Source organism: Leopardus geoffroyi, chromosome C1 (genome assembly GCF_018350155.1).
Source record: "Leopardus geoffroyi isolate Oge1 chromosome C1, O.geoffroyi_Oge1_pat1.0, whole genome shotgun sequence".
Taxonomy (NCBI): domain Eukaryota; kingdom Metazoa; phylum Chordata; class Mammalia; order Carnivora; family Felidae; genus Leopardus; species Leopardus geoffroyi.
In genome coordinates, this window is record NC_059328.1 from 157,326,727 (window position 1) to 157,354,569 (window position 27,843).

The 27,843-nt window shown below is 39.7% G+C and overlaps 1 protein-coding gene across 5 annotated transcripts in view; it reads right to left on the minus strand.

The window, feature by feature from the left end:
* Window positions 1-27,843, minus strand: part of STK39 (serine/threonine kinase 39) — a 324,651-nt gene that overhangs the window by 112,177 nt on the left and 184,631 nt on the right. For 4 of the 5 annotated variants that reach the window (XM_045480088.1, XM_045480087.1, XM_045480086.1 and 1 more), the window contains 4 exons: window positions 27,508-27,630; window positions 27,381-27,410; window positions 18,525-18,587; window positions 16,668-16,735 (listed from right to left, as the gene is read on the minus strand). In XM_045480088.1, coding sequence (XP_045336044.1) covers window positions 16,668-16,735; window positions 18,525-18,587; window positions 27,381-27,410; window positions 27,508-27,630 — 284 coding nt within the window. Of the gene's footprint in view, window positions 1-16,667; window positions 16,736-18,524; window positions 18,614-27,380; window positions 27,411-27,507; window positions 27,631-27,843 lie in introns of those variants that run through there. The other variant, XR_006712938.1, reaches the window with a different exon arrangement.

A 27,843-nucleotide genomic window follows, 5' to 3' on the forward strand; every position in this document is an offset into this window, starting at 1 on the left:
AAGAGGACAAGTCCTAAGAGACAACCTTCCCTGAGAACACGGGAGAGGAGAATTTTTAGAATGCTAAGAGCAGCAGGTTACCTCATCAGCAGCTAGGAAGGGCGGAATATAAAAAAGGATGAGGGAGACAGCCTCTGCATAGTGACAGAAAAGATAACTTAAAATACGAGGGCGTTTGTTAAAATTTCAGCCAGGGTATCGAGTAATTAACATTGACTTAAATGCCACCAAAGCTTTTTAAGGTACCTGCTACATTTGAGACATTTTCTCTCCTTGCCTCTCTGTTCAATGACATTAAAAAGCTCACAAGAAAGAAGCAAGAGTTCAGGGAAGATGTGAAAGTCTCTGAAATGTACCCAAGCAATTGGCCCAGCAAGGAGAACGGACTGCTGGCCAGAGCACTGAGGAACTTATGAGGAGAGAGAAGAGAGAAAGGAGGCGGGCTGACATTGGGGTTCTACTCCTGGTACTGACAGTGATGGGACAAGGGATATGGTGCAATTCACTGCACTTCTCTGAAGCTGAGGAGAGCTCTCCTAAAAACATTCTACACCAGAGCTACAGTGATCGGTAAGCTCCACAGAGGCATGCAGCTTCTACCTTTAAGCGGTCTACAGGAGCCAGGACGATTCTCTTTAACTAGGGAAATTTCTCCCAGAGAGGGGCCTGGAAGAAGTAGCATATAACACTGACACTTCAACACTCACACAGGGGCGCCGGGGTGGCTCAGTCGGTTAAGCATCCAACTTCAGTTCAGGTCATGACCTCACTATTTGGTCCATGAGTTCAAGCCTTGCGTCGGGCTCTGTGCTGACAGCTCAGAGCCTGAAGTCTGCTTCGTATGCTGTGTGTGTGGTGTCTCTCTCTCTACTCATTCCCCACTCATGCTCGGTGTCTCTGTCTCTCAAAAATAAATAAATGTTTAAAAAAAATAAAAAAAAACCTCACACATTGAGGGGTGCCTGGGTGGCACAGTCAGTTAAGCATCCAACTTCGGCTCAGGTCATGATCTCATGGTCCATGGGTTCGAGCCCCGCGTCAGGCTTTGTGCTGACAGCTTGGAGCTGGAGCCTGCTTAAGATTCTGTGTCTCCCTCTCTCTCTCTGTCCCTACCCTGCTTGTGCTTTCTCTCAAAAATAAAAACAAACATAAAAAAAAAATTAAAAAAAAACTCACACATTAAGACTTGGTCCTGAGACCCAGAGTCAGGTACAGCCAATGGATACTGGCCACAACCCTAGAAGTAATCCAAACTGAGTATATGGGAAGGGCAGCAAATGATCCTGTAAGGATTCTCGCTCAGCAGGACTTCCTGTATATATCTGCTACAGAAACTGTCTCACAGTGCTTACAGCATGGAGTCCACATGTATTTTTTAAAAATGAAATACAGACATTATATTAAAGTATTACCTTGCTTGGGAATTACTATAGAGGAAACCTAATAAAGAAGCATTTTTTGTACACATTTCTACTATAATGTCAAAAATAAGGAGCTGCAAAAAAAATCATCTCATGAGGCATCTTGATATTAAAAGTTTGTGAGACGTGACTTAAGTATCATTCAGTCGGCATTTGTGTAACACACGTTAAGAGTATATCACATGCTGGACATTGTGTAAGGCCCTAAAAGCATAACGGCAATCTCTCATCTCCTCCAATGGTTATGTCCCACACATGTCACTTCCTCTAACCCCAGGTGATCACAGCCAACAGTCAAGAGAGAATTTCTTAAAGAATATACACCAGAAGAAAAACTTAAAAGAGCAGCTGTAAAATGAAAACCTGTGTTTGTGATCTAATGTTGGTGAGCATGTTATACTCAGGAATCATTCATTTGTGTGGCTTCCTAGTGTGATGCCTTAGTTAAAAAACCCTGCTCTAAGAACTCAACCCTAACAGAATGGGAAAGCAGCATCAGCAGCTACATAGATAGTGACATCCTCCAGTGAGCCAAGACCCACAACCAACCCCTCTAATCCTTATGTGCTTTGACACCAGGCTTACTCAGATATCTCCAGGTTTCTCAAAGTCTGAGAGCATACCATCAAGGTCAAAAAGCAATCCTGAAAGAGATTGCTTTTTTTCTATTGGGCAGTTTTCAAACATCATTTTTGTTTTTATGTGCTGCCATACCAAAAAACTGGGAACTCTGCAAATGTCAAATAATACATTTTAAGTAATGTTTTGGCACATTTAGTCAAAATATAAGGCAGCCACTTAAAAGGATTGGGTAATTTTATATTCATTGATATGAAAAGATAACAAAGACATTGCCAAATAAAGCACATTATAAAACACTGTTATGTGAAACTAAATCTTAAAAATGTTATTGCAGGGATATTTTAAGTCTACATTAGTATAAGTGCAGGAAAAAAAAGACTAGAATATTCATTAAGAAGTTAATAATGATGTATCCTTCGGCAGTAAGATTGTGAATGGTTTTCTTGTTCTTTATTTTCTTTTGATTTTCTATATTTCTAAGAAAACCATTTACCACTTGAAAACAAAGAGTTCTTTACATTCCCTATTCCTGAAAGTCTTTGCACTCACAAACATCTTGATTCACTGTCCAAAAAAAAAAGGTGACTTTATATCACCATGATTTTTTTTTAATTTAAATCCAAGTTGCTTAATGCCCCTCGCACATTTAGCCCATTCCCCCACCCAACACCCTGCCAGCAACCCTCAGTTTGTTCTCTGTACTTGAGAGTCTCTTATGGTTTGTCTTCCTCTCTGTTTTTATATTGTTTTTGCTTCCCTTCCCTTATATTCATCTGTTTTGTATTTTAAATTCCACATGAGTGAAATCATATGATATTTGTCTTTCTTTGACTTTTTTTGCTTACTATAATACTCTAGTTCCATGCATGTTGTTGCAAATTGCAAGATTTCATTCTTTATCATCACTGAGGAGTATTCCACTGTATGTATGTATGTATATATGTGTATATACACACACACACACACACACATATATACATATATATATGTTTTATACACACACACACACACACACACCCCACATCTTCTTTATCCATTCATCAGTTGAAAGACATTTGGTCTCTTTTCATAATGTGGCTATTGTTGATAGTGCTGCTATAAACATCGGGGTGCATGTGCCCCTTCAAAACAGCACTCTTGTATCCTTTGGATAAAACCTAGTAGTGCAATTGCTGGGTCATAGAGTAGTTCTATTTTTAATTTTTTGAGGAACCTCCAAGCTGTTTTCCAGAGTGGCTGTACCAGTTTGCATTCCCACCAGCACTGCAAAAAGGTTCCCCTTTCTCTGCATCCTTGCCAACATCTGTTGTTGCCCATGTCGTTAATTTTAGACATTCTGACAGGTGTAAGGTTGAACATCTTTTCATGTGTCTGATAGCCATCTGTACGTTTTCTTTGGAAAAGTATCTAATCATGTCTTTTGCTCATTTCCTCACTGGATTGTTTTTTGGGTGTTGAATTTGATAAGTTGTTTATAGATTGTGGATATTAACTCTTTACCTGATATGTCATTTGCAAATATCTTCTCCCATTTGGTTGGTTGCCGTTTACTTTACTGATTGTTTCCTTTGCTGTACAGAAGTTTTTTGTCTTGATGAGGTCCCAATAGTTCATTTTTGCTTTTGTTTCCCTTGCCTCTGGAGATATGTCAAATAAGAAGTTGCTGTGGCCAAGGTCAAAGAGGTTATTGCTTGTTTTCTTCTCTAGGATTCTGATGGCTTCCTGTCTTACATTTAGGCCTTTCATCCATTTTGAGTTTATTTTTGTGTATGGTGTAATAAAGTGATCCAGGTTCATTCTTCTGCATGTCGCTGTCCAGTTCTCCTAACACCATTTGCTGAAGAGACAGTCTTTTTTCCAATGGATATTCTTTCCTGTTTTGTCAAAGATTAGTTAGGCATACATTTCTGGATCTACTTCTGGATTCTCTATTCTGTTCCATTGATCTATGTGCCTGTTTTTGTGCCAGTATCATACTATCTTGATGATTACAGCTTGAAGGATGCCTCCAGCTTTGGTTTTCTTTTTCAGGATTGCTTTGGCTATTCGGGGTCTTTTCTGGTTGCATACAAATTCTAGGAACGTTTGTTATAGTTCTGTTTAGAATGCTGGTGTTATTTTGACAGGGATTACAATGATATGTAGATTGCTTTGGGTAGTATTGATACTTTAACAATGTTTGTTCTTCCAATCCGTGAGCAGTGAATGTTTTTGCATTTTTTTGTGTCTTCAATTTCTTTCATTAAGCTTTCTATAGTTTTCAGTGTATACATTTCACCTCTTTTGTTAGGTTTATTCCTAGGTACTTTATGGGTTTTTGTGCAATTGTAAATGGGATTGATTCCTTCTCTTTCTGCTATTTCATCATTAGTATATAGAAATGCAACTCATTTCTGTACATCAATTTTATATTCTGCAACTTAGCTGAATTCATGTATGAATTCTGGCAGTTTTTTGGCGGAATCTTTTGGGTTTTCCACATAAAGTACCATGTCATCTGCAAAGAGTGAAAGTTTGACTTTCTCCTTGCTGATTTGGATGCCTTTGTGTTGTCTGATTGCTGAGGCTAGGACTTCCAACACTATGTTGAATAACAGAGGTGATAGTGGACATCCTTGTCATGTTCCTGACCTTAGAGGGAAAGCTCTTTGTTTTTCCCCATTGAGGATGACATTAGCAGTGGGTCTGTCGTATATGGCCATTATGATCTTGGGGGATGATCCTTCTATCCCTACTTTCTTGAGAGTTTTTATCAAGAAAGGATGCTGTATTTTGTCAAACGCTTTTTCAGCATCTTTTGAGAAGATCATGTAGTTCTTATCCTTTTATTAATGTGATGTATCACATTGATTGATTTGTAGATATTGAACCAGCCCTGTATCCCAGGAATACATCCCACTTGATCGTGGTGAATAATTCTTTTAATGTATTGCTGAATCTGGTTTGCTAGTATCTTGTTGAGAAATTTTGCATCTATGTTCATCAGGGAAATTGGTCTGTAGTTCTCCCTTTTACTGTCTTTGTCTGGTTTTGGAATCAAGACAATGCTGGCCTCATAGAATGAGTATAGAAGTTTTCCTTCCATTTCTATTTTTTGGAACAGCTTTAAAAGAATAGGGGTTAACTCTTCTCTAAAATTTGATAGAATTCCCCTGGAAAGCCATCTGGCCCTGGACTCTTGTTTGTTGGGGAATTTTTGATTACTGATTCAATTTCCTTACTGGTTATGTGTCTGTTCAAATTTTCTATTTCTTCCTGTTTCAGTTTTGGTAGGTTATGTTTCTAGGAATTTGTTCATTTCTTCCAGATTGCCCAATTTGTTGGCATATAGTAAGTGTATAATAAGCAGTAACAAGAGACTACTGCTAATAATAGTCTCTTATTACTGTTTGTATTGCTGTGGTGTTGGTTGTGATCTCTCCTCTTTCATTCATGATTTTATTTATTTGGGTCCTTTCCTTTTTCTTTTTGATCAATCTGGCTAGGGGTTTATCAATTTTGCTAATTCTTTTAAAGAACCAGTTCCTGGTTTCATTGATCTGTTCTACTATTTTATTCCATTATCATTGATTTCTGCTCTAATCTTTATTTATTTGCTGTTCTTTTTCCAGCTCTTTTAGTTGTAAGGTTAGGTTGTGTATTTGAGACCTTTCTTCCTTCTTTAGGAAGGCCTGGACTGCTATATACTTCCCTCTTATGACCACCTTTGCTGCATCCCAGATGTTTTGGGCTGTCATGCTTTCATTTTCATTGCCTCCGTGTACTTTTTAATTTCCTCTTTAATTTCTTGGTTAACCCATTCATACTTTAGTAGGATGTGTTCTTTAATCTCCAGGTAATCATCGTCTTTCCAAATTTTTTCTTATGGTTGATACCAAGTTTCATGGCACTGTGGTCTGAAAATATGCAAGGTACGATCTCGATCTCTTTGTATTTATTGAGGGCTGATTTGTGACCCGGTATGTGATCTATTCTGGAGAATGTTCCATGTGTACTCGAGACGAGTGTGTGTTCTGCTGCTTTTGAATGAAATGTTCTGAATATATCTGTTAAGTTCATCCAGTCCAGTGTGTCATTCATCGATGTTCTGCTTAGATGATCGGTCATTGCTGTAAGCATGGTGTTGAAGCCCCCCTACAATTATAGTATTATTATCAATGAGTTTATGTTTGTGATTAACTGATTTATACATTTGGGTGTTTCCACATTGGGGGCATAAATATTTATAATGGTTAGATCTTCTTGGTGGATAGACCCCTTACTTATGATACAATGCCCTTCTTCCATCTCTTGTTACAGTCTTTATTTTAAAATCTAGTCTGTCTGATGTAATATGGCTACGCCAGCTTTCTTTTGACAACCATTAGCATGACAGATGGTTCTCCATCCCCTTACTTTCAATTTGCAGGTGTCTTTAGGTCTAAAATGGGTCTCTTGTAAGCAGCATCTAGATGTGTTTTGTTTTCTTATCTATTCTGATACCCTATGTCCTTTGATTGGAGCATTTAGTCCATTGACATTTAGAGTGAGTACTGAAAGATATGAATTTAGTGCCATTGTGTTGCCTGTAGAGTTGGTGTTTCTGGTGATGTTCTCTGGTCCTTTCTAGTCTTTGTTGCTTTTGGTCTTTTTCCTGTTTGTCTCTTCTCCACTCAAAGAGTCCCCTTTAAAATCTCTTGCAGGGCTGGTGTAGTGGTCATGAACTCCTTTAGCTTTTGTTTGTCTTGGAATCTCATTATCTCTCCTATTCTGAATGACAGCCTTGCTGGATAAAGAATCGTTGACTGCCTATTTTTCTGATTCATCACATTGAATATATCCTGCCACTCCTTTCTGGCCTGCCAAGTTTCTGTGGATAGGTCTGACACAAACCTGATCTGTCCTCCCTTATAGGTTAAGGGCTTTTTTCCCTTGCTGCTTTCATAATTCTTTCCTTGTCTGTGTATTTTGTGTATTTGACTATGATATGCCTTGGTGATGGATAGGTTTTTGTTCCACCTAAAGGGAATTCTCTGTGCTTCTTGGATTTTGATGTCTGTGTCCTTCCCCAGATTAGGTAGGTTTTCTGCTATAATTTGCTCACATAAACCTTCTGCCCCTTTTTCTCTCTCTTCATCTTCTGGGACTCCTATGATTTGGATGTTATTCTTTTTTAATAAGTCACTCATTTCTTTAAGTCTTGTATCATGCTCTTTTGCCCGTGATCAAGCACCCATGATCAAGCACCGCTCCTTTAGCTTAGGCCTCCATCCACTCCCCATGTCTGTGTCCAAGCTGTCCACCTTGTCAGGAAGCACCTCCCTCCAGAGTTTTATCTCAGATGGGGTTATGTTTCAAAACCCTACACCTAAGAGACCCCTGTGGTTTGAACTTGCACTGACTCTCTGGGGGAGGGTCATGCTGAACAATGGCTGGGTGCCAACTTGCCCCAGAAGACGTTCATGCAATCGCATAGCGGCAGAGGTTCAGAGATTATGGCAAACCACAGCACACAGCCTGCACCAGGTTTTACCACATACTCTGGTGTCTTTGTCTCAACACCAGCAAACGTGGCTGCTCTCTGGGGTCCACTGGGATCTTCATGGCCATAGGGTCAAGCGGAGAAGAGCAAAGACCAGCATGTTAAACAGTCCTAGGTTCCAGACCGGGTCTGCTGCTTCTGAGCTGTGTAGTATTGGACAAATTACCTCCATGACTTTAAACCTTCCTTTCCTCATCTGGGAAATGTCAGTAACAGCAGGACTGATGTTGTGGAGGTTTTATGATGATCAACAAGACAGGCAATACAGAGTGCTCATCTCAGTGCCTGGTACACAGTAGGATCTTCATCTTTTTGAAGGATCGCACTGACAATAAAGTCAAGCTGTGCAGCAATGACTTAATTCTCATAGGAAAGGAATTTACCAAAAGACAATATTCAAAAACATTAAGTAAAATGCCAAATATTTTTAATATTAAAGAACCATATTTGTAATAACTTGGTGCCCAACATAATAATAAATACCACTCTGTTAAACAACAAATGCGGTCTTGTCAGAAATAATTTAAGTCTGATAATGCCTTTACCGAAGACCACAGTCTGACATTGCCCCTGGATTCGATCTAACCATTACTCTTCTCAAAATTTGGATGTTAAAAAAAATAATAATAAACACTGGTTACCACGGGAACAAGTAACCCAAAGATAACATTCAACAAAAGGGCTCTCACCTTCCTTTACCCATAGCTCTTCTTTTCATCTATCTTCTTACTGCCTTTATCATTTTCTACCTTGTATTAGAGTCATTTGAGCAGAGTCTGATCTCTCCGCCTACACGGTAAGCTCTTTGAGTACAAAAACCCTGTCTTATTCATCTTTGGATTTTCAACAAAGCCTTGCACAAAGAAAGCCATAAATAAGCAGTTTGTTGAGGGGGGAAAAGGTACCTGAAAGCATTGCCACAATTGAACACTATACCTACACTATTTAACCTTTTGGGAAAAATTAATCAAGCTTCCCAACCACTTGCCTAGTAAAAATTATGCAATTAACCCAATTTTACAGGCTTAGAGAACCATTTAAGAATTCTAATTCCTCCTGAATGATGATAATGTGGAATTAGAATTCAGACATACTGGTGTTAAAACAGTGATCAACATTGTTTTTATCAGCTTCATCTTTCTTTATGAAATTATGATTTACTAAGCCTATACCAATAGCTAAGTTCACCTTTTAACAAGGGAAATTAAAATACTAGGTCAAGTTAGGCAATATTGTCATGCTAAGGATTTTTGTTACAATAAATACTCTACTCTAGAGATCATCTTTCCCTACAAGCAGGAAAGCAGTTTTGTTGGTCTGGGGTCTTTAACTAGCCTATCAAGGTCTAATGATAGTAACCTAGTAATGAGGTAAATTCATTATGAGTAAATTGATGGGATATACCATACCAGAGCATCTACGTATGACAACTGTCACAGTCGCCTTCAACAAAGCTAGTTAACTGTAATCCATAGGGCTGGGCTGTCAAAGTATGAACAGTGTCTGACACAAAGGAATTAACAGTTTAACTGATAAGTTTATCATTTTTCCAAATCACTGAGCCTGGTTCTCAAAAACACATGTTTATGTCAAATACATGACTATTCTATTTTATGAAAAATATACCAATGGCAAAATATTTGTACAATGTTCAACTCAAATCATAAATTATAGTACCATCTATTGACAGTATATAAATTAGGAGACGGCCCACTTAACATTTTTCTCTGAGATGTGTTTAAGATTTCCTTATACTGTACCTTGATACTCAAGTTTTTTGATAACACAGATGACATTATACATATATACATATATGTAAATATACATATATATGTATATACATATATACAAATATGTATAATATATACGCATATACAACTGGCAAGAAAACATTTGCATAAAAGACACAGAAGAAAAAAGAAAAAAATCTACATTTTTAACTATCTCCAGAATTTAACACTGAGACCTAAGGTATAATCCCTTTTCTCTACACTAATAAATAACAGGTCAGTTTTAAGAACAAGGTAAAAGCAATAGCATATTTTTTCAAGAAAGAAATTAGTCTTTGCCTCTTCAGCCTTTTGCTTATGATCACCAGAAATGAGTAATGGAGAAACAAATATATTACTTGTAGCTACCATGTATTCATCTTTTGTTATAAAAAGTGACATTTTGCAAAGTAAACCATTTCCCAGTTTCCTACTTACAGAATAAAGGGGAGACTTACCTGGCATCTTGGGGCTGGGGGTCGGGGGAGGGAGAAGGAAGCCACATTCCTAGCAGGTAAGCCTATAAAATGCTATGTCACAAAGAAAGTCAGAATGACCTTTTCCAAGAGGTAAGAGGGCAGTTACCCATACGGCGTTAGTTAAGGACTGATGAAAGGCTGGCTTGAACTCAAGTCTCTACCCACTAGTCCGTGGAGCACATTAAACATAAATGCTTTGCCCAGATGGCCACAGGGAATAGGAAGAGACAAACACACTACTTTCCAGTACCCAACAGCTGTACGTGGTCTAGACCAGCAATTTGCAGACAGTGAGGGCATATTTTCGTGTATATGTGTTTATTTACATATATGTCCACACATATATCAGAATCTCGAAGAAAGGAATGAGAAAGGTACAGAAGAAGACATGGGTTTTCTAATCGAATAAACACTGGCCAGAACAATCTTTCCAGCTTCCTCTCACATGGGCTGGGTTAGGAGGTAGTTTATCTGGGCCCAGAGAGGGGACAAGTGATCTCGAGTAGATTTCAAATGGGGAACGGGGAATGAAGAAATTGTGCGGCAGGGACCAACACTAGGTGGCAGGGCTTTGATTCTTGAGAAGCACGTAACTTTGGAGGTTTCTAAGAGGAGGCAGCTGGACCTACAAGGGAGTGTTGGCTGGTGGCACTAGAGAGGGCAGGTGACTGCCACCTTGTGCACAGGAGATCACTGAGGGTGACTCCATGACCCACATTTGTTTATGATTTAACAGTGAGTCTCGAACAGACTCCTCGACGAATGTTTTTATTTTTTTTATTTTTATTTTTTTATTTTTAAAAAAAAATTTTAACGTTTATTTATTTTTGAGACAGAGAGAGACAGAGCATGAGTAGGGGAGGGGCAGAGAGAGAGGGAGACACAGAATCTGAAACAGGCTCCAGGCTCTGAGCTGTCAGCACAGAGCCCGACATGGGGCTCGAACTCACGGACTGTGACATGAGCCAAAGTTGGATGCTTAACCAACCGTGCCACCCAGGCGCCCCACGACGAATGTTTTTAAATGTTGTTGTTAAATGTCAATCGTAACCACACACACATGCACACAGATTTATATTCTGGGACATCAAGATTAAGTTTATCTCAGGGATCAAGCTACCAGCTCTACTTGAAAGTCACAATCACTAACTTCAAGTGATTGCTGGTGCAGCCTGCTCATCTTACCACATTTCCCTGGTAAATGTACTCTCCAGCTCTCCTACACGATTTACTTCATCTCTCAAACCCCAAATATTTTTTCCTTCCTCACTCTCAACTGATCACACTCATTTTAATGAGACAATATAAACAACAGAAGACTTCCACCTTCCTGTACCCAACCCCACCAAACTCCTTGCACATTCGCTCACCCTTCTGCCGTGGTGGATGTGCTGTCCAACAAGTGACCTCTCCATACTTCTAACTAAGGCTGATATCTATGTGGATGTTTAGGTATCATCCCTTCCCACCCATCTGAGGACACCAGTCTTACAATGTCCTCTATCTTATTTCATGTTTCCTTCTCAACTGGATCATTCCCATTAACTTATAAATAATGCTTTTTTAAAAACAACTCCCAGGGGAACCCAGGTGGCTCAGTCGGTTAAGCGTCCAACTTTGGCTCAGGTCATGATCTCACAGCTCATGGGTTTAAGTCCTGCATCAGGCTCTGTGCTGACAGCTCAGAGACTGGAGCCTGCTTCGGATTCTGTGTCTTCCTCTCTCTCTGTCTCTCCTCTGTTGTCATTCTGTCTCTGTCTCAAAAATAAATAAACGGTAAAAAAATAAAGAAAGAAGAAAACTCTGTTCACTCCATATTTTCACTGGGATACCCCATTTCTCTGCTCCCCTGTATAGTAAGTTTCTGTTAAGAGCTGTCTGTATTAACATGGAACCTATTCTTTCTATCTGGTGTTCTCTCTTGGCACTCTGTCCCCAATCCAGTTAAGTCAGGCTTTAATCCCCAACATTCCACTGAAACAACACTTGCCAAGGTCAAGAATGTGCTCCATTTTGCCAGATAGGCAAATTCTTAGTTCCCATTGTACTTGATCTAATAATAGCAACTGATGTAGTTTTTCACCCATTCTTTCCTGAGCCATTTCCTCTGTTTGGTTTACAGGACCACCATTCTCTCCTCCACTGCACCAGCCTGTCCTTACCAATCTGCTGACTGCTCCTTACCCAAGTACCACTTGAGGGCACGCCAGATGACTTCTCTATCTTTATCCACTCCCTAGGTGATCTCATCCAATTTCACAGCTTTAAACACTGTGTGTGCCAATATTCTCAAATTAATTATTATCTCTAGCCCAGAACTAGATCTCCACTGAAATCTAGACTCATGCACTCAAATGCCTATTTGACATCACATAAAGATGTCCACTAGACAACTCAAACTCAGTACTTCCGGAACTGAATTCTTGATTCCACTCAAACCTGCAACTCCAACTCTCTTTCCCTCCATTTATCCATATTTTCATGCCCAAACTTCGAGTAATCTTTGCATTCTCTCCTCTCTCTCCAGAATTCAATAATTACTTGCCACCTCCATTACTCCTCACCCTGGCCCACGTCACATCATCACTCTTTACATCGTTGACATGGCCTATCAATGGGCTCTCTACTTCCACCCTAAAAATAGTGTCTGTATGGTCTATTCTCCATAATTCAATCACAGTGCTTGCTTTAAAATGTAACTCAGGGGCACCTGCATGGCTCCGTTGGTTAAGTTTCCAACTTCAGCTCAGACCATGATCTCACAGTTCGTGAGTTTGAATCCCACATCGGGCTCTCCACTGACAGCAGAGCCTGCTTCAGATCCTCTATCTCCCTCTCTCTCTGCCCCTCCTCTACTCTCTCTCTCTCAAAAATAAACCAACATTAGAAACAAAATAAAAATAAAATAAAATATAACTCAGATACGCTCACAAATCTCCAATGATTTCCCACCCAATAACAGTAAAGTCCAAAGTCTTCACCACAGGCTACGTGGCCCTACATGATTCAGCCCCTGAATCATCATCTGGCCTGCTCCCCTACCCCTCTGGCCACACTGTTTCCCTGGCTGTTTTTATAATTGCTTATAACATGCTTCCTGCTCAGAATCTTAGCAATCACTGTTTGCTCTGCCTGGAACTCTCTTCCTGGAAACAATCTCATGGCTTGATTCTTTACATCTGTCAGGTGTATCTTCAAACACTACTTTATTTAGAGAGCCCTTCTGTGGTAGGCAGAGTTCTATGACACTTTCCAATAACGCCGTCCCCTGGTATACATGCCCTACATAATCCTCTTCAATGGATATGACCAAGCCCTTTAAATATGATGGGCTATCATTCCCATGATTAAGTTATGTGATAGAGCAAAGGTAAAGGGATTTGCAGATGTAGCTCCAAAGCAGTTGATTCCGACTTCGTCTAAAGGGGCATTAACTTAGATGGGACGGGCTTAATCAGGTGAAAAACCTCTCACAAAGGGACTGAGCTCTTGAAGGGGAGGAGAGATGGTTTCCTTTTGCCTTTGAAAAAGGCAAAGTCGTACTGTAAACTGTGTGTGGAATGGGGAGCCTGTACAGAGGCCAAGGACCTCAGTCCATGACTGTCAGGAACTGAATTCTGCCAACACCCAAATTAGTTGGAAGACGACCTCGAGCTCCAGCTGAGAACAACTTAACTGCCGCCTTGTGAGACACACCAGAAAGCCCGTCTGAGCTGTGCCAGACTTCTGATGTACCGAAACTGAGATAACAAATGGGTGTTGTTTTAAGTCACTAAATTTGTGGTAACCTGCTACACAGTAGAAAACTCGTATGCCTTCCTTACTATGGGACAGCACCCCCATACTTTCTATACTCCTGATGGAGATTAATTACCCTTCAGAGAACTTGACATTGTGTAAGTAATATGAGTATTTGAACACTTCCTCCCTGCCTGTAGAATGTAAGTTCGTAGGGGGCAAGAAATTTGTCTTTTGTTTCGTTCCCCCGTTGTATCACAGCAACTCAAACAGGGCCATGCGTAGAGCAGGTGCTTAAGAAATACTTACAGAATGAATGAGTATATTCGCTGCTTACATTTATGGCAGCACAGGGTGACCACAGAAACTTAATAGTATTTAACTTTTAACTTTAAAAGGTTATTTCTCAAAGTACAGGGACTGCCCTGAGAGGAGACCAACTGTATATTTTGAGAGATTCATGAGTTCTCAAATATGAAAAAAACTGGTGTAAACAAATACTTTGAACACATTTAGAAAAATAATGTATACCACTAGGCATGAACATATATTCAACAAAAGTCATACTAAAATTCATTTCTAAAATAATAAAACACAATTCATTTCTATTTTTTGGAAGTATTTCTAGGTGATTAGATTCAGAAAAAATATCATTGATAGGTCTTAATTTCAGTAACATTTTTAAACGAATCCTTTTATGATATCCCTCTGAGTAGACAGCTGAATGTCCACTAAAAAGCAGTAAAGTCAATACGATTTGTTTCTGGTTGAGCACCTATACCAAAAAATACTAGTCAATTATTGAAAGCCATGTAGAAAATGAGTGGTTTCTAACAGATGCCAGAAGACTGTTCTATTCGAACTGTTGAACATGTAAAATCAATGTCATGGATAAAGCTGTAAAAACAGGTTTATCTGACTGGCAAATGACATGTATCCAAACATTATAACTAATATGACACACTGACAATCATGAGTGAAATGTATGGCGGAGGGGAGGCAAGCAATGGGTCAAAGCCAACAGGTTCATGATTATAGTGACAAATGTTAAGACATACAAAATGAATTTGAAAACACAAGTTGCAGTTCCAATTAGGCTTGACAGCCTTCCAAGAGGGAAACACAAAATCAGAGCTTTTGTTTGGCTCTGTTAGGTCATGCTATATCTGTCACCAAAGTGCACAGCTATTTCAAAAAGCAATGAAAATGTAGGCTGATTTAGGAGAAATACGTACATAGACAGATGGACACTAAGCATTGTTTCTCAGCTTATTTGAATGTAGCACCCTTTCTTCATTAAGCTCATGAAGGATTGGGATCTAAGCCACAAACTCGGGGAAAAAACCACCCAGAGCCATGAGGAAAAAGGTAACAAAAGCAGATACAGGCTAAATGTTAATAAAGGTGAACGGCCAGAATTGTAAGGAGGATATAAAACTATATTATGAGACGCAAGGTTACTTGGACTGTTTTGCCTAGGAAAAAGGAACAAGCCTTGTAAAAACACAAATGGCTCTCAAAAAAACAAGGGAATGCCCTTGTTCTATATCGTTCTAGTACCCAGAGCAAAACTGTATCTGGAGGTAAGGCTTAGGAATATGTATGCATTTTAAAACACTCTCCAGGAGACTTTTATCCAGAGAACCTGATACCTGCTCTAAGGGCCAGAATTTGAGCCCAAGGGAGCCCAGAATAGGAAGATCAGCTGAATCTCAGGGAAGAAGATTGAACCATAACAAAGCATTTTAGTATCGTAGGAGTGGTCCATGGGAAAAGAGTCAAAGTATGCACAGAAGCTAACTAAATATCTAGTGTACCACTAAAGAGAACGTTCCTGCGTACGTAAAGTAGGAGACTGGACCACTGCACTCTGAAGGTCACCCCCAACACCGCACACTCAAGTGGGCTGGATGGTAACCTCCACAGTCTCACTCACGACCGTATCTCAGGAATCAACAAGGAGCCTGGCACAGTGGTTGTACCGGAAGTATCGGTGGAATGAATAAAACTAAACGAACAAGTGAAAAATAGATGAAAGCAGTACCTGGTTCCAAAGTCAAATAAAAAAGGAATGGGCTATTTCATTCTTTGGAGAGCAATAAATATATTTTAATTGTGAACCATGATCAAGGACACTTTCAAATAGAAGGAAAATAGTCTTGTAATAGCTTCACTTCTTGACCAGAAATCATCTCTGAATTAAATCACACCAAGCCTTAGTGTGCAGTCCCCCTGGTTAAGTGTGTGAAAACACACCACAGATTGTAAATGACCAGCACAAGCACGGGGTGATTATGGTGATGATTATCTACCCTGACAGTCTAAGATAACTCAGAGGGCTGGAAACTAACCTTGAAAACAAATCGGCTTTTTATAGCCACAGCTCTGAAAATGTTCCATCAGCCATGTGCTTTATTTGTTTAATTGTCAAGGGAGAACCTATGTGTAACTTATTTTAAAACACCTTAAAAAATGTGACCATAATCTCACTGACTTGGTAAATTAAGCTGTTTATTATAATTAAGTGGAAGCAAATATGTTTTAAGACACATTCTTAACGAAGAATATACACCTTACGACGTACCTCAATATTTAAAAATCCATGACGCAGAAAGAACTTTTCATTCACTAGATACAAAGTCTACACTGTCAGGCGCCATATTTGTATCCATTTCCTAGAAGACGGAGGGTTCTTTCAAAATACATCTGTCATTTCTCCACAGTAGCTGATCAAACCTGCCACTGAAAAATGTTCTGAACAGGCAACTTGTAGTACAAGCACGGTTTATTTCTGTCAGAGACTGACTGCTGACGTGTGAAAGAAACTCATTAAAAATCTCTTACTGTGATCTTACATTGTAAAAAAATTTTTTAAAGGAAAAAAAGCCCAAGAAAGAAAAGGCAAGGGGGGAAAAAAACCAACTTAATGAAGGGTACACTGAGCCTGCAGACACACTCATATGGTGCTTTCTTTCTCTTCTTTAGTAAGCAATTAGAAAAAGACCCATTAGTCCTGGGAATACAGCATACACTAGCTGTTTGCAGAAATCAAGTAAGTTAACAATTTTATTTTATGTTAATATTATGAAAAGTTAATGAAGGAGATAAGAATATTATACTATAGGAAGAGCAATACAAAATAAACAATATTATTTACCTTAATCTTAAAACGAGGTTCACAGCACAAGAAGCTTCTCTGTAGTCTTCGCTAGCATTGGGTAGCCCCTTTAAAGACAAAACCGCAAACACTGTTATCAACTTGGAAAAACAATCGTGATATCCCTTGATTCACATGACCCTTTCTGGAAATTTCGAAACTAGGTCTTTACAGAGGGCAGGTCCCATTTGGCCACAATAATACCCCTATATGAAGGTTGGAATGACGCCTAATTCCCAACACAACTGGAGATCCAAACAGATCTGTTTTCAAACAGAAAACCTCAACGGTAGCACGGGTCCTATGAACAATTGGTATAAGCTGCAGCAAGTCCAAGGAAGAAGGGTCAGCCATCTTAAAGGAGCATCTTGCAACCTGAGCCACTGACTGACTACATCCATTGGGATTTAGTCCCAACACAAAGGTTGGGCACCTTAAACCTCAGGATGCAAAGGAAAGTGGAATCCAGTAGATTAGGTCACTGTTTATCTTCCCTGCGTTTCTCACCTAGAACTGATTTCCATAAATATAAATCATCAACCACAAATGCCTCTACTCCATAGCTTCTCCTGACTCCTACAAATCCTTAGAAATGAGCAGACCTTCTTGTTGGGAGTAGAAAAATAGAGATTTTGGATCAAGACTTGCCTCTGCCACTGACCAGACATGCAATCATGAGCAAGTCATTCTCTGAACCTATTTTCCCACTTACAAAATGGGGATAATACCGGTCTCAAAAGTTTGCTGGAAGAACAAATATATGAAAACAACTCATCAACTACGTGTTACATAATATCAGTTATCCTAATCCCCTTTTCCTGTTTCCCTTATTCTGTTCACTTCCTGACAAATTACTATTCCTCACTTGCCTTTTATCATTCAACCAGTCCCTGAAGTTTATCTCAAGGTGTTTTACTGAGTTGCCTGATATGGAGTAAAAAGACCTAAACTGAATCCTGTCTCTGCCTCTAACCAGTTATATGACCTCACGTGAGCCAACTTCTGCAAGCCTATGCTTCCTTGGCTATAAAATAAGGGCCAAGGACTAGCTGTCTGACTTCAAAACAGGCTTCCTGCAACCATGAAATTCCATTATTCTCTCCTCAGTATACAGCTGTTTTCATAAAACACACATCAGGTAGGATAAAAATGAATTTATCAACGGATGTGCAGATTTGGGGGACAAAGTTGTGATCCTAAGGCTGATGATGCTTGATAGTATAATGACTTTGAAAGCAAAAGGGCTTGCTTACTAATTATACAGTGAAACCAGAATGGGGGTCTGCACTCTGCTTCTATGTCCATGTTCCCACCCCTGCACTGCTCAGCACCCTTCATCAGCACCCAACACGACTCACGGCGCATGTTTTCCGTCATGTAACTTTTAGTATAAATGCATTTCACAGTCAGTGGACTTCCATTTTTACAAGGCAAGTTGTAGAGATAAATTGGCCCATAAAATTCAATGATAAAAGAATTATGAAAACAGGTTATAAAAATCCAACCAGAAGCCAAAAAAAAAGTATCAATTAATTATACTGTTTTATAGCTAGAGTCTAACCAAATGGGGAGTCATTTTCTTTCCTTATCTTATTTCACACAGTACCAACAATTTCAGAAGCAGTCTGGTAATCAATCCTTGCTCTTGAACCTATCATTTAAAGGTTGGGGGTCCTGAAAATCATGGTCAATAGTAACAGTACTCTCTTCTCCATACCTATTAAAAAAAAGAGAGAGTTTACAAGCCTCCGGTTCTGATGGATTACCCCGAAACTGTCTATCTTCCTAAAATGTTGTTTTTTCTAAAAGTAGGTCTACAAATTACCTCAAACATAAAGGACTGGTGGAGAAACATACCTGAGGATCCTGCACAGAAAGGGACCGTATTTGCTCGGGTATACTGCTGGCATTCACCGCCATCTGTTAAGAGAGCCACTGTTACAGCACTTAAGGAAACCAAAATGAGACATTAAGGTCAGTGTGGTTACATTAAGTCCCACTTATCAGAAACAATTTTACATAAGTAATTTTAAAGCAGTTTTTCCCTAAGTGTTGTCCTTTGATGATGTGTATTGGAATCACCTACGACGCATGATAAAGATTCCTGGGTCCACCTAGCCTAGGATTCAGAATTTCAGGGAGATGGGAGAGAATGGGTATCTTTAACAAGTGCCCTGGGTGATCCTCCTGATGTTTTCAGAGAGCCACTGAGCTAAAACGAAAAGGCATGGACTACTGGATATTTTAAATTTGATAAATTTGGTAACAGAAAGATGCTCTAGGATCATTTTTTTCTTGTCACACAATTTCTATAGGTCTTGTATCTATATGACATAGTCCAACGTTAAAGTTCCCCAATGAAAGGATATTAGGATAGTAACCTTTAATCATCATTTAACCTTTAATCATTACTTTGACTCATGAATGATTTATTCACTGGATTAAGAAAAATACATAAGTAATTGGACTTTTAAAACACATTTCCCCAAAGGAAAAGTCAGAACGACAGGTTATGTTTTTTCCTCAAGGTTGGAAATCCAACCCTAATGTGATACCAAAAGTATTTCTGAGCCCTACTTTCTGTGAACTCTGCCCTTGATCAACACTTGAAAGACCAGAAAATAAAACCAGAAGAGGAACAGCAATGAAAATGAAAACAAAACAAAACAAAACAAAACATATTATTTTCTAAGCTTACTATCAATTCTAAAACAATCGGAAGTCATCAGAAATTTTTTGCAGCAAGTTTTCTAAAGTTTAAGACATGAAATTGTTACTCTGTGCTTCCTCAAAATTGTTGTGCTTCATCACAATATCAGTGATGAAGTCATAGGCGGAAGTGTACTAATGTCTGCAGTTTACTTTGAGATGCATCAGAAAATGAAGACACACTGATGAATGAATAGATGTGCACATGATAAACCAAGTATAGTAATGGTAGGATCTAAATGTAGGTACATAGATGTTTGCTGTAAAATACTTCTAATGTTGCTGTATTTTTGAAAATTTTCATAAAATGTTGGGGGAATATGACAGTGTAAGAAGAACAACCAACCTGTATCCTTTCACCAGCCAGAGGACCTGGGCCTACACCAAATGATCTTTCGTGAAGAATCTTTCAGGCTGACTGATCCCATCATCTCACTTAAGGTTTGAGATACAACCAAAAGCCACATCAGCACTTACAGAATATCCCACCTCTATCCAGGGACCACTGTAAACTGAAAAAACCTTAATGGCATTTACTAGAGATGAAAACTTGTCTTCCTCCGTGGGAGGTCCCATCTCCTGCCCTGCTCCCTTATTCCTGGGCTATCATCAGGAAGGAGAGCTAGTTACCTGCACTGGGGACTGGATCCCCAAGCACCCTGTGCAACCTCACTCTGTAGGTGTAATCCTGCATCTAATGAAGGGACCAGCCTCTGACTCTCACTGGTGCACAAGCAATCTGGGTGATTCCTCAGGAAAATATGAAGAGATGCACAAGAGGGATGGAGAGGGAAGTTCCCTGTACAAAACACCTTCTTTCACAACCAACTAGAATCCTCCAAATTTCACCATTATGGACCTAATTCTATCAGTTCAGCTTATTTATGCCCTCTGGGGCAAATTTTTTTCTTTTTGTTTTTTTTCTTTTTTCTTTTTGAGAGAGGGTGCTAGCCGAGGAGAGGGAAAGAGGGAGAGAGAGACAGAGAATCTTTTTTTTTTTTTTTTTTTTAATTTTTCACGTTTATTTACTTTTGAGACAGAGAGAGAGAGACAGAGCATGAACGGGGGAGGGTCAGAGACAGAGGGAGACACAGAATCTGAAACAGGCTCCAGGCTCTGAGCTGTCAGCACAGAGCCTGACGTGGGGCTCGAACTCACGGACCGCGAGATCATGGCCTGAGCCGAAGTCGGCCGCTTAACCGACTGAGCCACCCAGGTGCCCCTTGAGAGACAGAGAATCTTAAGCAGACTCCCTGCTCAGAGCGGAGCCTGACATGGCGCTCAATCCCACAACCTGGGATCCTGACCTGAGTTGAAATCAAGAGTTGGATGCTCAACCAACTGAGCCACCCAGGCGCCCCAATGGGCATACATTTTTAATTATAAAAGCTTACAAGAAAGCCAACATATTAAGCAGGTGTTATTCATCACAGTGTAATATAAATTTGCTTGCTGGAATTTTTTTTTTTTTTTTTTTTTTTTTTTTTTTTTTTTGCTATAAGAAGTGCATTCAAGGGAAGCCTGGGTGGCTGAGTTGGTTAAGCATCTGACTTGATTTCGGCTCAGGTCATGATCTTGAGCCCCATGCCAGGCTCTGCACTGACAGCATGGAGCCTGCTTGGGATTCTCTCCCTCTCCCTCTCTTCCTCTGTCCTTCCCCTGCTCGGGATTCTCTCCCTCTCCCTCTCTTCCTCTGTCCTTCCCCTGCTCGGGATTCTCTCCCTCTCCCTCTCTTCCTCTGTCCCTCCCCTGCTCAAGCTCTCTCTCAAAATAAATAAATAAACATTAAAAATCAAAAGAACTGCATTTGAGAGAATGGGTGTTTTGATAGGAAGGGAAGAGGAAAAGAACAGATTAATGGTGGACACCACCCTGGAAACAGGCCTCTGAAACTGGGTAAAAGAGAGGCAAAGATCCCAGAATAGGGAAAAGAAAGGGACAATGTCTGCTAATTTTCCATAGAGCTCTGCTTAATCTTCTCATTTTCTATTTTTAAAAATACTGTGGCTGAATGCAGTGTGTTATCCTGGATTGGATCCTGAGACAAAAAAAGGATTTTAGTACACAAACTAGTGAAATATGAATACAGTCTGAGGTTAGTTGATAATAATGTAACACTTTTGCTTCTTAGTTGTGACAAAAGTACCAGGGTCACATAAGAATTTAATAGTGGGAGATCCTGGGTGAAGAGTGTATGGGAACGTTGTATCATCTTTGCACTTTTTCTTGCAATCTAAAATTATTACAAAACAGAAGGTTATTTTCAGAAATACAGAAAGATTTCTGATCACAAATCTAGCTTTTATCACAAAAAAGTCAGAAAGCCAGTCATTTAAAATAAGAACATCTTTTGGAAAATGGTGGCATAAAGGTATCAAGTTAAAGCCATCTGTGATGACAAGGCTAAGTAAAATAAATCTGGAGGGAGAAAGCAAATCTTTGCCTCCATCTACAAATGGATATAAAACAAACACGTATCAGAGCTGACAGGCATTTGGAAAACACAATGTCATCAGAAATACATTTAAAAAGCTAAAGGCAGTTTTAGCAATCAGGTAACAGCAACGAGTAAACACAAGCAATAAATTTAGCTTCCCCACTGTGACTAATCGCTATAAAATTAACTCAACCTAAACCCTCACCAAATTTCTTTTCTCCTCAGAACAAAATATCACAGGAAACAACATTTTCACAACTAACCTAGCCTCGATTCTGTAACAGAATTCTTCAAGATGTCTCTTATGGGCTAGAGAGGGCCTGAGTCAACAAACCTTCCACCTGCCTTCATTACACCTGATTAAATAAGGACAACTTCTCCAAGGGGGCTCTGAATCATCTTTCATAGTTTTTTCTCTTCTCCCCCTCTCTCTTTTCTTCTTGACATTTCTGATAGACAGATATTTGAAGCAATCTTCAGAAATTTTGAGCACACAATCTTCTCGGATTTCAGTGTGGACTTTGGGATTCAGAGCAGTTGGTGTGGTTTTCCTAGCCAGTGGTTTTTGATCCTAGCCATGTATCAATCACATGAGCAGCTTTCTGAAAACCAGACTTGCCTGGACCTCAGCCCCAACTACCAAATCATAATTTGAGGGCTAGTTCTGGGCATCTGCATTTTTAAAGCTTTCAGCTTTTCTGATGTGAAGCTAGGGTTACAAACCATATGTTTTCATGCCACCTAACAGAGGGGCTGTGCTAAAAAGAATGCTTCTTTAGTAGAAGCCTTAGCAAATGTCTCCCTTGGTTAAAGGAAACCCAAATGAAGTGTGAATGTAAAGATAAAGGCATTTTTACTTCTATGTAGAAAATGAGGATATAAGGCAAAATTGATTTTAAAAGATTATAAAACATGTATCGATTATTTTCAGAATCTGACAAAAACAGATTCCCAAATCACTGGTCAAAAAAGATCAATAATGAGATAATAAATGAAAGGTTTTACAAAAGCTAGGATGGCAAATAGGAAACCCCCACATGAGGAAGCCAGTCTTGCAAATACTACTCCCGACCCCTACCTTCAAAGCGATGAGAAGTTTCTAGAGAGCAGGGCTCTCTGCCTTGTTTTTGTGTAATTCCCACAATGGTACAGTACTTAGCACTGCTTCATGTAAAAAATCAGGCACAGATTAAGTATTTGCTCCATTAACTTCATTATTAATATTACTGTTGCATTATTAACATGAAGTTCTACCACTGGCTTCCACATCCAAGTGGAATACAATAATAAATAAATGAAATGAGCATGAATTACCTACTTATAAAAAACTATGAATTACTGGCAGGTCATAACTAATACCTTGCAAGGCTACTTCTAAAATGTCCAGTTAGGAACACAGGAGGACCAGCTTTGAAATGGGTTGGGCTATGAACCTCAAGATGAGCGGTACAACTCTAGAACTTTACAGGTTACACTGGAAATTTTCTTTCGGATTTAGGAGGATCTCCTGGCACAGCCCAATACCAGGCACATCTTCCCAAGGCCCCCCTGACAAACACTCCACCCTGGCCTTCTTAATCTTCTCCAACAAACCCTGTAATACCTGGATATTCTGCCTTATACCTTCCTAGGGAAGCCAAATAGCCCTTCTACAGCACCCCCTCTTTTATTGGACTATCTTCCTCTGTCTGAATGTAACTACTAAGTAAGGCTACCTTCTCTGAACTTCAGCTCAATGAAATGGCATCTTTGGATTTTTCTGCTCACTTCTGACCTACTCATAAATACGATATGCTTCTTCAGGCACCTGTTTAATGTTTACTTCAGTGTGTGGGTATTCATGTCACCAACGAACATGGAGAGAGCGTCTACTAGATGCAAAGGGAACATAAATATGAATAAAATACTAGCCCAGTCTTCCAGTAGCTTCCAGTCAGCCATGGAAATAAACTGTGATTTAAATGATGAGCATTCTCGAAAAGCTTATCAAAATGTAAACACTGGCATTTAAACGTGCCACTTGGCACAGATAAGCATTTTCACCCTCAAAGATGTTTACAGGTATAAGGTACACTGTCAGAGGCTATATAAATTGATGCTGCTTTTTTTTTAGTCTCAGCTTTACGGAGATATAATTGACAAATAAAAATGTAAGATATTTAAAGTGGTTTAGCTTTTGATAGCAGCTATTGAAAAATCCAAAACCAGATTTTGTCAAACGAAAACCCACGGTTCTTTAAATTCTTTAAACTGCTTAACCTGCACATGTGCTCTTTAAACTGCGTACACAAAATGTTAATGGAATGCAGTTTATAATAGTCACCTAAATGTTCACAAAGTTAGTGGTTAAATAAACCACTTCAATCCATCCAAGGTAATACTATTCGGCAGTTAAAATAGAGGCAGATCTACAACAACTAACGTGGAAAGATTTTCCAAGATTTAAGGCAAGTTGCAAAAACCAGAAAGACATTTTTGTGGAATCACCGTGTTGCACACCTGAAATGAACAGAACGCTGCATCAACTATACTTCAATAAAAAAATAAATTTATGGTTTTTATAATCCCATTCGCACTTTTAATATGATATAGGTTTCTTTATTTACATATTTATATGTAAATGAGAAGAAAAAAGTCTGGAAGAAAACACTGTAAACTGAAAACCTCTATGGAAAGAAGGAACAGTCACAGGGGCAGGAGAGGTAGCAAAATAAAAGTGGCTCTTCGGGATTTTTTGTTTAGTTCTTCCACACATTTTACAAGTCTTTGTGTCCCTTTCAATAAAGCCTACCCTGACCAACCCATTTAAAAATCACAGTCCCTTAACACACTCCCTGTACTTTCCAGACCGTTCTATTTTTTCCCCATTGCCCCTATTCCACTGTAACAAACCACATAATGTACTGATTTATAAAGTCTGTCGCTTGTTTTTTACTTGCTCCCATCAAAATGTAAGTGTCACAATGGGGCGCCTGGGTGGCTCAGTCCAGTAAGCATGTGACTCCTGATTTCAGCTCAGGTCATGATCACACGGTTTGTGAGCTCAAGCCCTGCATCAGGCTCTGTGCTGACAGCGCGGAGCCTGCTTGGGATTCTCTCTCTCTCCCTCTCTCTCTGCCCCTCCCCTGCTCACCCTCGCTCTCTGCCTCAAAATAAATAAATAAAATAAAAATTAAAAAATGTAAGTGCCACAAGGACAGGGATTTCATGTTTTTGTTTTTACTGTTGTATCCCCAACACCTCCTAAAACAGTGTGCACAGTAGGTATATATGTGCATGTGTGCATACATTTGTCGCCTATTTACATATTCAACAGTTCTAATTCCCTTTGTAATAGATAAATACGTTTTGCTTCACTTACACAAAAAGTGAATTTGGGTGGTTGGCAAGACGGGGCTACTTTAATTAAAAAGCTGAAAGGACAGAGCAACCATCACTGTATCTGCCCTTAACACAGTTCAGGATACTGAAATGCCAGCTACTGAAATGTGAAAAACAAAAAAGATAACAAAACAAAACAAATGGCCTGAGAAACCGTGCAATAGCAGATAGGGCTGATTATTCCTAAAATTTGGTGAAAGTGTTCACATTCAAAGACATGAACCTTTCACAAAAGTAAGGTTTCATGTTTCCTCAATTATAAACTCATACGGGAACAGACGTACATCACTGAGAAATCAAATTAGTCTAGACACGGCGAAGTGTCTAACACTTTTAAATCCCACCCAAGAAGGTCGACAGTGATGACTGACAGCATGCTATACATTACTCTCTTTCCTGTCTATGCAGAAAACATTCTTGCCAAAAAGATACTGCTAATATCCACATAATAGATCAGTTATCAAAGCAACTTCAACAACTACATAGGAGGATACTGTCACAATAAACTTCACAAATCCTCAAGAGGAAGGACCCACAACCCTCAGTCTATACCAGGTTAAGGCAGGACTCAGTGAAAACATGCCAATAAAGACGTCCTGCAGTGAACCAAAACGAATGCTTTCTGAATCACGATGCTACCCGAAATCACGTTATTTTGTTCTATTTCTAAGCAGGACTGACACTTTTAGTTAGAGACACTCCAGGAAAGAGATGAAAAACCTTGACTCTGCACTTCACTGTAGGTAAAACAGCAAAGTGGGCAGAAGAGGGCAGAGTGCGCGATGCCTGGTTAAGATGGTTCTAGAAACCAGCACATGTGTGCGGCCAATGGGTCCTACTGTGGAAGTCCTCACCATCATTTGTAACAGAGGGAGATAACTTCCTTGACAAACCTTATCTTTTATATACAAAATGACAAGATGAATTCCTATGATCAACACAGGAAGAAACAGGAACTGAAGGACAGTTAACAGTGGGAGGTAGGCAGACTGAGAAATCCCCAGGCAAGGCCTATCGGTGTGGCATGAAGAATGGAGAGACCAGAGGGAAGGGAGAACGACAGGGAAACAATAGATGGTAGCTCGGATGTACTCTTCTCAGAAAGTCCAGCTGGCCCCTTGTAGTGGAATCTAAGATTTACTTCATCAAAAGGAAGCGTCTGCTGATTAAAACAAAAGAAAAAGTTGGGATGGATATCATCTGTATCCCGAAGTCTTCGGTTTCCTTAATGAGAATTTATCAAGGCGCACATTAATTACTAGGTCTGTAAAATATTTGGAGCTATTTAAATATGCTTGAATTTTCTCTAGGAGCATTAGCAAGTCTTTTGAACTACAGTCATCATTAGACATTAGCATTAGGATAATTAACCAGATGGAAGAAGTAAAGTTAATCAAAAGGTGACCAGTTCTCAAAGGGAAGCTGATCAGAGTGTTTCCTGCCTACTAAGTTACCCACTAGATTGTAAAGCACACTCAACCTAGAGCCTCCCACCATTTTAATTATCTGCTTTACTATAAACCAAAAATCTAGAAGAGACTTTGCCTGAATGCCTATTATGTTTTCTACATGACAGTAATATCAAGAGTTGAGATCAACTAAGCTGAGCACTCAGTGGGTGCTTCGTGTGCATGATTTTATCAAATGCTCACAGCAACTTAAAAGTAGTGTGATTGGGGGGCGCCTGGGTGGCGCAGTCGGTTAAGCGTCCGACTTCAGCCAGGTCACGATCTCGCGGTCCGTGAGTTCGAGCCCCGCGTCGGGCTCTGGGCTGATGGCTCGGAGCCTGGAGCCTGTTTCCGATTCTGTGTCTCCCTCTCTCTCTGCCCCTCCCCCGTTCATGCTCTGTCTCTCTCTGTCCCCAAAAAAATAAATAAACGTTGAAAAAAAAAAATTAAAAAAAAAAAAAAGTAGTGTGATTGGTCATTACCATCTAACAGAGGAGGAAACTGAGGCTCAGAGAGTAAAACAATCGGCCCCAAGTTACAAAGACCAAAAGTAACTCAGACAGTATCAGGACCTGCAAAGTCTACATGCCTTTTCTTTTCTGCTACTCCGTGAGGACGAAATTTTGATGTCTCCTCCCCAAATGGATCACACTCTGATACTGCAAGGGGGATGGGGGCTCGTGGGGGGGGGAATGGTGAGGTGGCAAAAAAATGTTAAAATAAATCACCACCACTCACCTCTGGATTTTCTTCTTTTACTCTTCGGGACTGTAAAACAATTGCATATCCATTAATACGTGCACACACAAAATGCCACAAACATAAATTGTGCACAGGCTAGCTCACCATCGTCAACATCACTTACCTTTTCTTGAGAAAAAGCGGCCTTCCCTTCTTCACTTTTCTCGTCCATCTCGTCGTCACTCCACTCCCAGTCACCGTCCTCGGTTTTATGAAGGTGACCGCTTGACCCAGGAACTCTTCTCACCTGAATCAAAACACACCCGCCCAGATTTTTCACTAGTAGAACGTGAACAGTGCTCGCTGGTGCTGCTAGTTGGGTCGCACAGCACACACCTGCACTGGAAATACCTTGAGTGGTTACGAATTCAGGCAGAGCAGTTAATACCCCAAAAAGACCACATAGCCTGCAGACTCCCACACTCATCCTCTTTCCAAAGATACTGTGTTCTCGAAACGC